The sequence below is a fragment of the Mizuhopecten yessoensis genome, unplaced genomic scaffold (genome assembly GCF_002113885.1).
Source record: "Mizuhopecten yessoensis strain PY_sf001 unplaced genomic scaffold, ASM211388v2 scaffold4723, whole genome shotgun sequence".
In the NCBI taxonomy this organism is placed as follows: Eukaryota; Metazoa; Mollusca; class Bivalvia; order Pectinida; family Pectinidae; genus Mizuhopecten; species Mizuhopecten yessoensis.
Window position 1 is genome coordinate 200,891 of NW_018405689.1, and position 15,567 is coordinate 216,457.

The 15,567-nt window shown below is 37.2% G+C and overlaps 1 protein-coding gene across 2 annotated transcripts in view; it reads left to right on the forward strand.

Moving 5' to 3' along the window:
* Positions 1-1,553: 1,553 nt before the first annotated feature.
* LOC110449631 (KAT8 regulatory NSL complex subunit 3-like) overlaps positions 1,554-15,567 on the forward strand; it is a 19,942-nt gene continuing 5,928 nt past the window's right edge. Inside the window, exons 1-12 of one of the 2 annotated variants that reach the window (XM_021496612.1) lie at positions 1,554-1,668; positions 4,374-4,595; positions 4,882-5,040; positions 5,561-5,666; positions 5,944-6,027; positions 6,911-7,012; positions 7,733-7,870; positions 10,446-10,661; positions 10,885-10,956; positions 11,357-11,431; positions 12,584-12,805; positions 12,958-13,068. In XM_021496612.1, the coding sequence (XP_021352287.1) occupies positions 4,441-4,595; positions 4,882-5,040; positions 5,561-5,666; positions 5,944-6,027; positions 6,911-7,012; positions 7,733-7,870; positions 10,446-10,661; positions 10,885-10,956; positions 11,357-11,431; positions 12,584-12,805; positions 12,958-13,068 (1,440 nt within the window). In that variant the 5' untranslated portion in view covers positions 1,554-1,668; positions 4,374-4,440. The remainder of the gene's footprint in view (positions 1,669-4,373; positions 4,596-4,881; positions 5,041-5,560; positions 5,667-5,943; positions 6,028-6,910; positions 7,013-7,732; positions 7,871-10,445; positions 10,662-10,884; positions 10,957-11,356; positions 11,432-12,583; positions 12,806-12,957; positions 13,069-15,567) is intronic. The other variant, XM_021496613.1, reaches the window with a different exon arrangement.

Below are 15,567 nucleotides of genomic sequence, written 5' to 3' on the forward strand. Positions count from 1 at the left end.
CACAAATATATAGTTTATGAGAAATATCAAATGAAAAAATGTATGTGTTTTGTTAAGTTAAATCAAAGAACTTGTATATTGATAGCTTTAGGTCTAAACCTAGTTGGTGTTAGGTGGTTAGTGGTATTATAGACGTTAATGAATATATATAGTTATACCATTAATGATACAGTAAACAAAGTTTATGTTTACTTGGCCCATTGGTATTAATGTATAGTGATGCCAGTAAAGATACAGTAAACAAAGGTTATGTTTACTTGGCCTTATTGGTATTAATGTATAGTGATGCCAGTAAAGATACAGTAAACAAAGGTTATGTTTACTTGGCCCATTGGTATTAATGTATAGCTATGTCAGTAATGAAACAGTAAACAAAGTTTATGTTTACTTGGCCTTATTGGCCTAAAACTTCTGTTGTTAATAACAGTCCTATTAAGTTATAACTACACTTGGTATTCTTGTCCAGTTAATGATGTGTCTTGATTTTTGTTAGATTTATGCGACCAGTTAAAGAAACCAAACAAAGATATGTTTAACCAGTCCTTGGTCTAGAAAGGTCACAAGACAATATTTGACATTTGTGATTTCGCTTTTACCAGTTTTTGAACTACTTATACTATATTTTCCTAGCTTTAGTTGTTATTTCATTGAAGACTCACTGTAAATATTTAGCTAGGAACACATTGGATTAGCAGGGATTATCGTAGTATAAAACAAAACTGTCTAATGTTTCAACTTCCAGGGAGATATTTAAAAGAGGACATGCATAATGAGGTCAGGCTGTATGTGACTTAACATTTGCCTTCATTCGCAATTAATTACAAAAAATCGACACTTACATGTAACCATAACTACAAATATTTTTCAAAAAAGCAATTAATATGTACATACATTAGTTAAATTTTTTTAAAGACCTATTTTAATGAGGATGCTCAAAAAAAATCAATATTTTCTTAATCAATGTATGCAAGTAATTCTGTCTTAATTATTATCCAATTAAAGCCAGTTGTGTCTTAAATTCCTTTACTTTGACAACATGTAAAAAGAAGTCACAGGTTCAAATCCTAGAGTCCCAGATCTAGGCACTGATAAAACTGACCATGGTTACATTGTTTTCAGAACAAACATGTATCCTCTGTCCCACAACATTACTGTAATTAATTTGCTCACCAACATCATTGGATAACCAGTTTCATCTGCAGTTAAGTTATTTTTAAGACCAATCAAATAAAATGCTCTAAGACACTAAATGTGATTAATACAGTTTGTTGAGACATGAATCTTTTTTTTCTTCTTATTGATAAATTAAAGAATTGTTTTCATCCAAATAATGATTTTGTTGTAGAATTAATTTGTTTTAATTTGGATAATTATTTTCTGTTTTATTATTGACTGAATAAACATGTTGAAATAATGTTGGACTTGTTGATTATTGAAATAGATTTAAATAAGCCAAGTGCTGTGTATTGGTGACATCACAAAAGAAAAACAGGCAAGTCTGTAATTATTTTCCGGGTTTTAACATCCGTCTTCTACTTACTTACTACAATCACCATATAGCGCCATTTTGGTTTGGAAAGATGAATCGTGTGTGTATGATGTAAACATACATTCGCATAAATATGCACTTTGTTCTTTAATGCCTTTCCGCTAATACATATTATACAGGTCAGTATCTATTAGCGCAGCGTCTACGTGTTTATTGATGTGTGAATACTGAATTAATCTTTCTACATTTAGGTCCGCGTCACACAACGTTGCGTCACCAGTTTCGACGGAAACTGATTCTATTTCGCCGATGGGGGTCTTATCGAAATGTTATAGATAGCCACACACTCTTTTCATCTGTTACTTTACTCATCTTTGTTATTTTGACTGAAACATTGGACACACAAAACATACACTCGCGGTACTCTTGAGTTTTGACGAAACTAATAAACAGTCCGTAATATATATAATAAACAAGGCAAACTAGACGGACGTTTTTGTATAGACGCACATCATAAGCTCGTATGTTTTTGAACAGGAGTTTGAAATTCTATTAATAATGACAGTACTATAAAGAAAAATACATTACTGTATTCTTAAAAACAGAAGGCAGACAACAGTTATATGATCGATTTGTATACATTTTCACTTATTATCAAAACGAGCTATGGTACCATGCGCCTATAACAAAAGAGGCTGCTGGCCATGGATAGGATTTGGCGCCTGTCAAAGGTATCTCGCTGTGTTAAACCTATAACATTGTTGGAGTTAGTACTAATATTGATACCGGGCCACGCAATATATAAAAAAATCTCTTGTCAGAAAGCTACGTTATCGCAGCTATGTAAGTAACTCTTTGTTCATTATCTGGTAATTGAGATAATTTTTGAAGGACTGACCACTTACTTAAACAGACTGCAACCTAAAGTGGTTGGGGAGAAAAGTCCATCATTCATGGACATAAGAAAAGTGCAGCATTCAATTCACAAAACTACGTAGTACATCTTTGTGGTTCTTATATTGCAATAAATACATATATAGTGGAACTGGACTGGTTTGATCGTCGACGACCAGATAACTCAATTGGTGGAGCATCCGTCTAGAGATCAGAGGGTCCCTGGTTCGAACCCCGGTCTGGTTGGCATTTTTTCCCATCTCCTGTTACATTTGGCGCCAAACAAAATATACCCACAGAATCGAAGGTGGTATAGGGTCTCATGTGTCTTCGAGGTCAAAGACTTTGTTAAAGGAGGGAGGAGTGTAGCGGAACTGGACTGGGTCGATTGTCAGCGACCAGATAGCTGAATTGGTAGAGCATTCGTCTAGAGTTCAGAGGGTCCAGGGTTCGAACCCCAGTCTGGCCGTGCATTTTTCCTCTCCTGTTACACATACATAATATATTAATAGCAGTTAGGTACTCATCACACAATGTATACAGCAGACCACTTATACAAGTTTAAGTTCTTGCACATTGGTAAGCATAAGGGAGAAAACACTACTTATGTCCTTATAACACTTGAGAAAGTGAAAGAAGAAAAAATCCTTGGAGTTACATTTGATGAAGAACTTAATTTGACAAACATATCGGTGGAAAGGTACAAAAAGCAACATCAATATTTGGCATGATAAGAAGAATGTTCAAGTTTCTTGATTCTAAATTATTCATCCCACTTTACAAATCACTAGTAAGAACCCACCTGGAATATGCTAGCTCTGTATGGAAACCCTACAAGATGAAACATAGAACAACTAGCAGGTGTACAGAGGAAGACTACCTGGAATGGAAAACCTGTCGTATCCAGAAAGGCTGAAGATGCTGAAACTGACCACCCTTAGCTACAGATGTATTTGTAGTGATGAGATGTACAAGACAGTGAGAGTAAAATAGGATGAGGGAGCAATACAGTTTATAAGGATGTGGTCCGACACCTCGGAAAGATCAAGCACAAAGACCAACTCCATGAAAATATTCCCTAGATACACAAGGACATCACTACGGAAAAACATAAGAACAACAGCAGTAGATATGGAACAATTTGCCTGATCACATAGTAACCGCAACACACTTAATAGCTTCAACAACAGGCTTGATGACTACTGGAACAGACAGGAAGTAAAGTACAACAACTACAAAGGGTCAATATGTGTAACAACCGGAAGTGAAATATATAGTTATATCACTTATGAGTCCAGCAAAGAGGATCCTTACAATGGAACCGGTGCTGGAAAATATCATTAAGTTTTGAATTTAGATTATACCTGAGAATTAACTTATAAAAGTATTTAAATAAATGGCTATCTTTCTTGAACATCACAAATTCATGCAACCGAGACCCTTTGTTTCTCCTGGACACAACACATTAATGATGGTATGATGATGAGACATAAAAAATTGGGATGTTATTTTAACTGATTTCTATGCATATCATGAGTTTGGAGATGAAATGTGAAGCAGTTAGAGAAAGTTTTTGCATTGGTTCAACATTTCTTATGCAATGCCATAGTTATCATTATGGATTTGTTTTTCATGACTCTTGTCCTGTCATTATTTATAAAGTTTTGATTCACCTGAAAGCTATATTTTGCACCATCCTTGATAACCAGGGCTTATGCTCACCTATGCTCTCTACAGCGTAGGTGAGCGTAACCCCTGGATATCGAGGATGCACTGTTCACAAATATTTTGATAATTTTTTTTTATAAAAATGGTTATAACATCAGATGCAATTACATGATATTAACATCAAATACTGTCTTGATTGTCTCTGATAAATGTTGTGCTGACATGAAAGTGTATAAACTACCATCTATTTTGAGAATCATAATGTGTTAACTAGCTTTAATTAAAGTAACGTTTTAAATATTGAATGATCATTGTATTTCAGGTACAAATGATGTTACACTGAGTCTGCATACAATATCGGTAACCCTAAAGGAGCCTGAAGACCCATTATGTATAGGATGCACATTATAGACTTTGTGGGTCTTGACCACTGCTACTCCAAACCATGGAGTGCCCATCCAGATGCAAGCAATGCCCGACCAGTCAAACTTCTCTTTATGACCAAGCCATCCAAACCTCAGACCACACCAGACCAGATTCTAGGGTATGCATTTAAACTACAAATGATGTGTAAATTTATCCTGACAAAGAATTTGGGTCCTTGTTAATATAGTAATTCAAGCTGCATTTCAAAAAATATGTATGGGCTGTTCAGTTTGATATTGCAAATAAGTGTTAGGTTATGCAAACTAAGTTATTTTATATTTTTCATAGTACCAGTGCTCTAGAAAGGTAGGTCCGGCCTTATACAGACTTCATTTCAAATATTAACCCAATGATGTGCACAATATTTGTTGTATGTGTGTGTGAACTGTTATGTTTTGCCACAGTGCTCGGGATATTGAGATAGATATAGTTGGAGATGATGTTGTTCCTCCCCCTCCATATGAGATGGCCAAAGCTCGCAGCCTGATGCATGAATGTGACCGCAGTGTTAACTTCGCCCGAGCAGAAAGTTGTGCTGACGATGCCGAGGACCATGTTAGCAAGTAATAGTTTGTTACATTGTATACATCCATTTCACATTCAATGTGATGTCTTTCTATGTTCATGAATTGAAGTTTTTCCTGTAATATTTTCATGTCATGAAATTGAAGCTTATTCTGCCTTTTTTTCGTATAATTAACTGAAAGATATGTTGAATGTTCCTGAATTTTCAACATTTTCTTGATTGTTTGAAACAGTCAGTATATATACTGGATTTTACAACTTTGCTTTACTGCTAACCAAATATTTATGCTAATTAATTTGGGAATCGTGTGGTTGTGATGTCCTGTTAAGTCCATACACATGAATTGATGCTTATCTGCAATGTTTTCATTTTGCTTCCAATTGCCTCCATCACACATCATTCATCATCACATGTTCATATAAACATTATGAAGTGTAGTTAACTCTGTTTTGTTACTGCTAATAAGTTCCATTGTTCACTAGATTCGATCCACAATTTCATTGCTTCATTTGATTGCGCCCTCATCACCCAATGAGTAAACCTGGTGCGATTTTCAGTGTTGTAACTTGTAGGGTGGGCTGGACACTACAGCAGAATCGATTGTACAACAAAGTGATGAAGGCACTGCAAGGCGACCGACTTTCCAGACTAGCTTATAATGCGGTAAGAATGAACAAGGAATCAGACTTCTGATTATAAATTGAACTTTGTCAAAGATGATTTGAGATTTATAGAAAATATGGATGTAAATTAATAACCAAAATAAAAGGACTGTTTCTAAAACAGCCTATATATACAAACTACCTATTTCATGATCATTGAACGTGTCAAAACTACCGCAAATCCTGTCCAAAATGTTATCATTTGTATCTTTGATTGAATTGTTATAGGAATGCCAGCCTAACATAACATTTTTAGGGCTTACCCTTTGTTTCCACAGCACCATAATGAACCTGTGATGAGGAGAATACACATAGACAAGACCGCCCGCAGGATACGGCAGGCTCTGGCTGGTGTGTCTTGGGTAAGTTCTGTACACAGGATACGGCAGGCTCTTGCTGGGGTGTCCTGGGTAAGTTCTGTACACAGGATACAGCAGGCTCTTGCTGGGGTGTCCTGGGTAAGTTCTGTACACAGGATACGGCAGGCTCTGGCTGGGGTGTCCTGGGTAAGTTCTGTACACAGGATATGGCAGGCTCTGGCTGGGGTGTCCTGGGTAAGTTCTGTACACTGGATACGACAGGCTCTTGCTGGTGTGTCCTGGGTAAGTTCTGTACACAGGATATGGCAGGCTCTGGCTGGGGTGTCCTGGGTAAGTTCAGTACACAGCATAAGACAGGCTCTGGCTAGGGTGTCCTGTGTAAGTTCTGTACACAGGATACGGCAGGCTCTGACTGGGGGGTCCTGGGTAAGTTCAGTACACAGGATAAGACAGGCTCTGACTAGGGTGTCCTGTGTAAGGTCTGTACACAGGATATGGCAGACTCTGGCTGGGGTGTTCTGGGTAAGTTCTGTGCACAGGATATGGCAGGCCCTGGCTGGGGGGTCCTGTGGAGGTTCTGTAGTCAAGTTCCTGAAGCATACGACAGGCTCTGGCTAGGGCGTCCTGTGTAAGTTCAGTACACAGGATAAGACAGGCTCTGGATAGGGTGTCCTGTGTAAGGTCTGTACACAGGATATGGCAGGCTCTGGCTGGGGTGTCCTGTGTAGGTTCTGTAGTCAAGTTCCTGAAGTATACGACAGGCTCAAATTTCTGTAGTGAAGTTTATTTAAACACCACTCCATTTCTGCTTTCCCCATATTGGAAATGCTGACACATAAAAAAGAACATTGTATATGTGTTGTAATAATGTATTGCTGATGTGTACCTCACTGTATATGTAAGATGATTGTGTTGTATTTTTCAGGACCCGCGTCTCACCCAGTGGTTACATAGTGTACTGTTGGACAGCCTCAGTATGCCCGTACTCAGTGCCTACCTTGATGTCCTACAGACACTCAAGTCAAAGGTCTCAACAACAATCTCTCCAATCAGAACTGTTTATTGCTGACCCTATTTAAAGAATACCATTAACATGCTCTGTAACCCTTTCACCACTGTCGACCATAATGGACTCATCCATATCAGTGCATGGAAGAGTCTACTTAAGTTACATATGGGTGAAAGGGTTAAGAAATTCCTGTTTCTTCAAACTACTCGTATCAGAATATATTTGCTGCTTGTTACATTTAATCATGATTTAGTCTGGTGATTTCACTGTTCAAACATCCAATTAATATATCATTTTCTGGTTATAACTTTAATGGAAAACAATTGAACACTGCTTTATATGATTCTATGTTAAGATCCAGTGTTATTTGAAGATAGTTTCAGTCCAGTTTTGCGAAAACATTGAGTAAAATATTAATTTCCTTGTTTAGCTTTGAGTATAAGACCTTTAAATGTGATACATAACAGTTGTATTAGCTTGTAACACAATGTGGTTTTTACCAGGCCTCCAAAAGTGAGACTATTCTTTAAGAAATTAGAAGAAAGGACATATCTTAAAAGCCAGAATCTTTAACAGAAATAAACAAAAACTAAATATTACTTTTGTTGAATGTATTATTTTTTATATTTCAATTGTTTCATATATGTTGTAAAATGAAATAGCTTAGAAAACCAGATTGATGTAAATTCTTCTGTAAATCAGATATGTGTCCTTCAAATTGGGATGATCTACTTGAAGGTACCATCCCTGATTGAGAAAATGATTGCCATGACAGCAACAGGGGGCAAGACTCCAGCTGCCTCAGTTGATGCCCTCAATCTGCTCCTCAAGCGACCTTGGGACCCTGTCTACAGCGTCTACTCTCAACAGAAACTGGTGTGTAGTAATTTCCTGTATGTGTTGTTTGGAGACCTTTATTCCTGTTCAGCTGATTAGATTTCAACATATTTTATTGGACAAAAAAAATGAACAATTGGATGAGACAACAGTCTTCTCCTATCCGGTATAGATGGACAAAAGGCATAAATTTGATACATAGCTCAACAAGACACACTCATATACACTTAAAAACATATAGGCTAGAACATTCAACCAAGTTACAATTATAAGAAAGAAAATGAAACATTATTTGATGACATTTGAAAACTTATAAAATACTTTCTTAGCAAATCATATATACGGTAAACCTCCGGTCAGTTCAAATCGGCGGATAGTTCAAATAATGAGTGTTTATAATTGACCCTATTTCGGATAGTCCGAACTTGTCAAATGAAGAACGTAAAGTAAGATTTTTTTCCGGCAAACTCCATTGAAAGCTCGCGGCGATCGGCCCGGAAAAAATGCCCAATACTTTGATCAACAGACACGTTTCGGGTAATGTGTTGTATGTGTGATCATTGCAGTACAGCTGTGACAGACAAACCATAAATATATATCACAGATTTTAGCGTTGATTCATTTTTTTACATTATTTTTAAAATACATTGTGCACGAGACAGCCAATTGCAACTTAAGTCCCCGACAATGTATAAATAACATGCGATCAGGACGAACTGATGTCACCGCGGTATGGCAAATTAAGAAATCACCCGTGTATTGTCAAATACAGTGTTAACTAGGCATTTTGATTATTTATTGCCAATCAAGGTATTACCAGAAAACGTGTGGCCTCACACCAGGTAGGGCAGGCCACGCGGGATGTCGCGGTAGGGATTGGCCGCGGTTATTGTGAGTGACGTGATTAGCATTCATGTCCAGTCCAAACAATGCACAGGTGTCCCAATTAGCGATGGGTAATTTTGAAGGTGTCAAATAAGTTTGGTAGATATTAGGACTTTTACTTATTAGGTCACCTGAGCTTTAGCTCAAGTGACCTATTGCTATCCGTTTTCGTCCGTCGTCGTCCGTCGTCCGTCGTCCGTTAACATTTTACATTTCAAACTTAAAGTCAAGTTCTGCTGGGCCGATTGAACTGAAAGTTGGTAGGAATGATCGCCTCATGGTCCTGACAAAGTGTTGTTATTTTTCGGGTCGATCAGAAATCCAATATGGCCGCCACGGCCGCCATTTTGAAAACCTATTTCAAACTTAAAGTCAAGTTCTGCTGGACCGATTGAACTTAAAGTTTGTAGGAATGATCGACTCATGGTCCTGACAAAGTGTTGTTATTTTTCAGGTCAATCATAAATCCAATATGGCCGCCACGGCCACCATTTTGAAAACATATTTCAAACTTAAAGTCAAGTTCTGCTAGGCCGATTGAACTGAAACTTTGTAGGAATGATTGACTCATGGTCCTGACAAAGTGTTGTTATTTTTCGGGTCGATCAGAAATCCAATATGGCCACCACGGCTGCCATTTTGGTAAACTATTTCAAACTTAAAGTAAAGATCTACTTGGCCGATTGAACTGAAACTTTGTAGGAATGATCGAATCATGGTCCTGACAAAGTGTTGTTATTTTTCGGGTCAATCAGAAATACAATTTGGCTGCCATGGCCGCTATTTTGCTACTAAGTTCTAATAGGCCGATCTCACTTAAAATTGGTCTAGGAATGATCAGCTCATGGTCCTGACAAAGTTAAGTTAACATTATACTATTTTTTACTCAAATTGGTACATATTTCAACAACAAAAATAAATACTATAGACTCAGGTGACCGTTAAGGCCCATGGGCCTCTTGTAATTTAAAAGCAGACATGTTGATGTTCTGTCCTCATTTTACTAACATATATACCTATATTTACCGTAGCGCTTTCGTAAACGCAACAGGTTATGTAGACTGTTTTAGATTTATTAAACGGACCATTCATTACAAAATAATAGATACAATAGTTTCTGATTCAAATCAAACATATAATCATGCAGAGACTTATATGTTTGTGTCTTGATTAACACTTTGCCGAAATTTTTGCCGATAGTTCGAACTCACGCTTATTTTTTGAAGCATAATTTCATATAATTTGACCAGGTTCATCAATATTTATTTAATTTCATTCGAACTGACCGAAGGTTTACTGGATGTTTGTACACTCATACCACAGAAATGTGCACTAGCAGAAATGTTATTTTGAACTTTTGAGAGAATAAATAAATTATCATCAGTAGAAAGATGAGCATTACTAGATGGTAGTAATCAACAGATGAATACCCAAAATGACTAGTGATTAGCTGATTACTCTGAAGTCAAGTCATTGTTAATCTTTGCCTGCAATTCAACTGAGTCAGAATCAGTGTTTTCTACCTTTTGAAAAATATTTTGTAGTTTTCAGATTTTATGAAAAGTTTTAAAAACAGAGTTTTGTTAATTGTGTATAAAATATTGTGAACAAGTCATTCTGATACTTATAAATACAGACAAGCATGCTTATTTCATATTAGTTGTCAATTATAACAGAAAATGTATCTATATAATCAATGATAAAGTTTGAGTTTCTTATACTTTTCCAGCGTAAACTGCCTGGTAACCCTCTGATACTCATTGCTCCCTCGGGCCCCACCCACAACAGTGCCTACTCCAAGCGGACACGCTTTTGGAACTCCCAACTGTCACACCTAGGGAAGGTCATCCCGGTTACCATGCACACAGTCAGTGGTGGAAGTGGTGTAGGCATAGCTCAGTGTCTGGAGCACATGATTGGGGCTGTTCGCACTAAGGTTTTAGAGGTTTGTATAGATAATTGAGGTCATCCATACTAAGATTATTTTGTGTACATGATTGATGCTTGACCTAGATTATATATATACATGATAGGGCTGAGGGCCCAAAGAAATGTACCCAAGGTCAAACGCAGCTGAAAGGTCTTTACCAGTGTTAATTAATCTTAAATCTTGTAGAAGAAACTTTTTAAGATATTTAAACATGTCTTTATTTAATTTTTTCCCCCAGTTAAAAGGACACTTTCAGCACCGCCCCATTGTGTTACTGGGATGGAACATTGGTGCCCTAATAGCATGTCATGTGAGTAATCAGTAGTTGGGATTTAGTCATTGCTTTTTAAATCTACAGGTCATTGAACTTATTAAGAAAGTAAAATACGAGACACAAATTTCATGTTGGTTTATTGTTAAAACATGCAGATCATCACAAAAATGTTTATATAAATTTTAAAGTGAAAAAGAATATTGATGATTTAAACTTGTTTCAGCTGAATGTTCACTTAATCAGGTTGAAATTATCTTCCAGTTGACTTTATATCACATGCTACTGTCTACTGGAATATTTTTTATAAGTATTTTATTTATTTCTTGTGATGAATTAAACTATATTTGGACATAAAGTGATCAGTTTTGTACCTGTACTAAAGCTGTCTTCAGTAGATGAAATGATGCTGTTATTGATGTTATGTTCCACACAACAGGTGGCATTACTGGAGTCTGTCAGTGCTGTTGTCTGTTTAGGCTTCCCTCTCACTGGAACCAATGGCAGTCGTGGGGTGAGTGATGTAGTTAATACTGTATCTAAGCATCACAGAAGTATGTATTCTGTATTGAAGAATAACTTAGTTAAGTAAAACCACCAGATTTTGTATGCCCAGCAGCAGTGTTTGTATGACAATCCCCCTCTCCATAAGAGTTTGTATGGTAGATAATGTTTGGTGTGGTTAATAGAGTGAAGTATCCTATAAACAGCTTAAGGCCATTTAAGGACGTGTAATGTATGCGTGTGTGCTGGAGGCGGTTTGTGGGTGTAGATTAGGTATAGACATGCTTGTCTAATGTGATAATTTGGCTCGAGCCTAGTTTATCACAAAATTCAATGCCTGGATTTGTTGCAGCACTGGTTTTATGATAATCTCGAGCTTTAATGTATGGTTTTGTGATAAACTCGAGATTTAATGTATCGTTTTGTGATAACCTCGAGCTTTAATGTACGGTTTTGTGATAATCTCTAACTTTAATGTATGGTTTTCTGATAATCTCGAGCTGTAATGTATGGTTTTGCGATAATCTCGAACTTTAATGTATGGTTTTATCGTAATCTCGAGCTTTAATGCATGGTTTTGTGATACTCTCGAGCTTTAATGGATGGTTTTGTGATAAACTCGAGATTTAATGTATCGTTTTGTGATAACCTCGAGCTTTAATGTATGGGTTTGTGATAATCTCGAGCTGCAATGTATGGTTTTATCGTAATCTCGAGCTTAAAGGTATGGTTTTATGATAATCTCGAGCTTTAATGTATGGTTTTATGATAATCTCAAGCTTTAATGTATGGTTTTATGATTATGTATGGTTTTGTGATAATCTCGAGCTTTAATGTATGGTTTTATGATAATCTCGAGCTTCAATGTATGGTTTTATGATAATCTCGAGCTTTAATGTATGGTTTTGTGATAATCTCGAGCTTTAATGTATGGTTTTATGGTAATCTCGAGCTTAAATGTATGGTTTTATGATAATCTCGAGCTTTAATGTATGGTTTTATGATAATCTCGAGCTTTCATGTATGGTTTTATGGTAATCTCGAGCTTAAATGTATGGTTTTATGATAATCTTGAGCTTAAATGTATGGTTTTATGGTAATCTCGAGCTTTAATGTATGGTTTTGTGATGATGTAACAACTGTCTGGCTTTCAATTGTACAGGACATTGAAGACGCACTATTGGACAGTCGTACACCAAGCCTGTTTGTGATTGGTCAACATAGCAACAATGCTGGCATGGATGACATGGAGGATCTCCGTGAACGCATGAAGGCTGAGAACGGACTCTTGGTCATAGGGGGTGCTGACAGCAACCTCCGTGTTAGGAGTTCTAAAAAAAAGGAAGAGGGTATTACCCAAGTAATGGTCGACCGGCGTATCCTGGCAAGTTTCGATTCATAATTTACAATTGTATTAATCTGGTCTCTTTGATTTTCTTAACTATATCAGATTTGCTGATTTGTGTCACTAGTTGCAACGTATTGGAATTTTTAATAATTTTGCAGCAAATTCAATTTCTAATTTTTATTTTATAGGAAGAACTGTCCGATTTTCTGGGAGGAATTTTATGTAAATCTGCACATCTCAATATTGAGTCGAATGCAGATGTGTCTGATGCAGAACAGAAAAAGAAGAAGAAAAAGAAGGTAAATATGTTCTTCCACTTTTGACCTACCTAGGCTATTATACATTTATTTAGGAAAGATAAGTTATTCGTTTGTTGTATAACTCATAGGATTGGTTTTCATATTTTAAAGCTTACTAGATATCGGGATATTTCTGTCCTTATACTGTAGGTTTACTGGTATTGTGCCAGGTATCGAGATATTTCTGTCCTTATACTGTAGGTTTACTGGTATTGTGCCAGGTATCGGGATATTTCTGTCCTTATACTGTAGGTTTACTGGTATTGTGCCAGGTATCGGGATATTTCTGTCCTTATACTGTAGGTTTACTGGTATTGTGCCAGGTATCGGGATATTTCTGTCCTTATACTGTAGGTTTACTGGTATTGTGCCAGGTATCGGGATATTTCTGTCCTTATACTGTAGGTTTACTGGTATTGTGCCAGGTATCGGGATATTTCTGTCCTTATACTGTAGGTTTACTGGTATTGTGCCAGGTATCGGGATATTTCTGTCCTTATACTGTAGGTTTACTGGTATTGTGCCAGGTATCGGGATATTTCTGTCCTTATACTGTAGGTTTACTGGTATTGTGCCAGGTATCGGGATATTTCTGTCCTTATACTGTAGGTTTACTGGTATTGTGCCAGGTATCGGGATATTTCTGTCCTTATACTGTAGGTTTACTGGTATTGTGCCAGGTATCGGGATATTTCTGTCCTTATACTGTAGGTTTACTGGTATTGTGCCAGGTATCGGGATATTTCTGTCCTTATACTGTAGGTTTACTGGTATTGTGCCAGGTATCGGGATATTTCTGTCCTTATACTGTAGGTTTACTGGTATTGTGCCAGGTATCGGGATATTTCTGTCCTTATACTGTAGGTTTACTGGTATTGTGCCAGGTATCGGGATATTTCTGTCCTTATACTGTAGGTTTACTGGTATTGTGCCAGGTATCGGGATATTTCTGTCCTTATACTGTAGGTTTACTGGTATTGTGCCAGGTATCGGGATATTTCTGTCCTTATACTGTAAGTTTACTGGTATTGTGCCTGGTATCAGGATATTTTTGTCCTTATACTGTAGGTTTACTGGTATTGTGCCAGGTATTGGGATATTTCTGTCCTGATACTGTAGGTTTACTGGTATTGTGCCAGGTATCGGGATATTGCTGTCCTTTTACTGTAGGTTTACTGGTATTGTGCCTGGTAATAGGATATTTCCGTCCTTTTACTGTAGGTTTGCTAGTATTGTGCCAGGTATCGGGATATTGCTGTCCGTTTACTGTAGGTTTACTGGTATTGTGCCAGGTATAGGGATATTTCTGTCCTTATTCTGTAGGTTTACTGGTATTGTGCCAGGCATCGGGATATTTCTGTCCTTATACTGTAAGTTTACTGGTATTGTGCCAGGTATTGGTATATTTCTGTCCTGATACTGTAGGTTTACTGGTATTGGGCCAGGTATCGGGATATTGCTGTCCTTTTACTGTAGGTGTACTGGTATTGTGCCAGGTATCGGGATATCTCTGTCCTTATACTGTAGGTTTACTGGTATTGTGCCCGGTATCAGGATATTTCTGTCCTTATACTGTAGGTTTACAGGTATTGTGCCAGGTATCGGGATATTTGTCCTTATACTGTAGGTTTGCTGGTATTGTGCCAGGTATCAGGATATTTCTGACCTTTTACTATAGGTTTACTGGTATTGTGCCAGGTATAGGGATATTTCTGTCCTTATACTGTAGGTATTTCTGTCCTTTTACTGTAGGTTTACTGGTATTGTGCCTGGTAATAGGATATTTCCGTCCTTTTACTGTAGGTTTGCTAGTATTGTGCCAGGGATTAGGATATTTCTGACCTTTTACTATAGGCTTACTGGTATTGTGCCAGGTATCGGGATATCTCTGTCCTTATACTGTAGGTTTACTGGAATTGTGCCAGGTATCGAGATATTTCTGTCCTGATACTGTAGGTTTACTGGAATTGTGCCTGGTAATAGGATATTTCTGTCCTTTTACTGTAGGTTTGCTAGTATTGTGCCAGGTATTAGGATATTTCTGACCTTTTACTATAGGTTTACTGGTATTGTGCCAGGTATCGGGATATTTCTGTCCTTATACTGTAGGTTTACTGGTATTGTGCCTGGTATCAGGATATTTCTGTCCTTATACTGTAGGTTTACTGGAATTGTGCCAGGTATCGAGATATTTCTGTCCTTTTACTATAGGTTTACTGGTATTGTGCCAGGTATCGGGATATTTTTGTCCTTATACTGTAGGTTTAATGGTATTGTGCCAGGTATCGGGATATTGCTGTCCTTATACTGTAGGTTTACTGGTATTGTGCCAGGTAACGGGATATTTCTGTCGTTATACTGTAGGTTTACTGGTATTGTGCCAGGTATCGAGATATTTCTGTCCTGATACTGTAGGTTTACTGGTATTGTGCCTGGTATCGGGATATTTCTGTCCTTATACTGTAGGTTTACTGGTATTGTGCCAGGTATCGGGATATT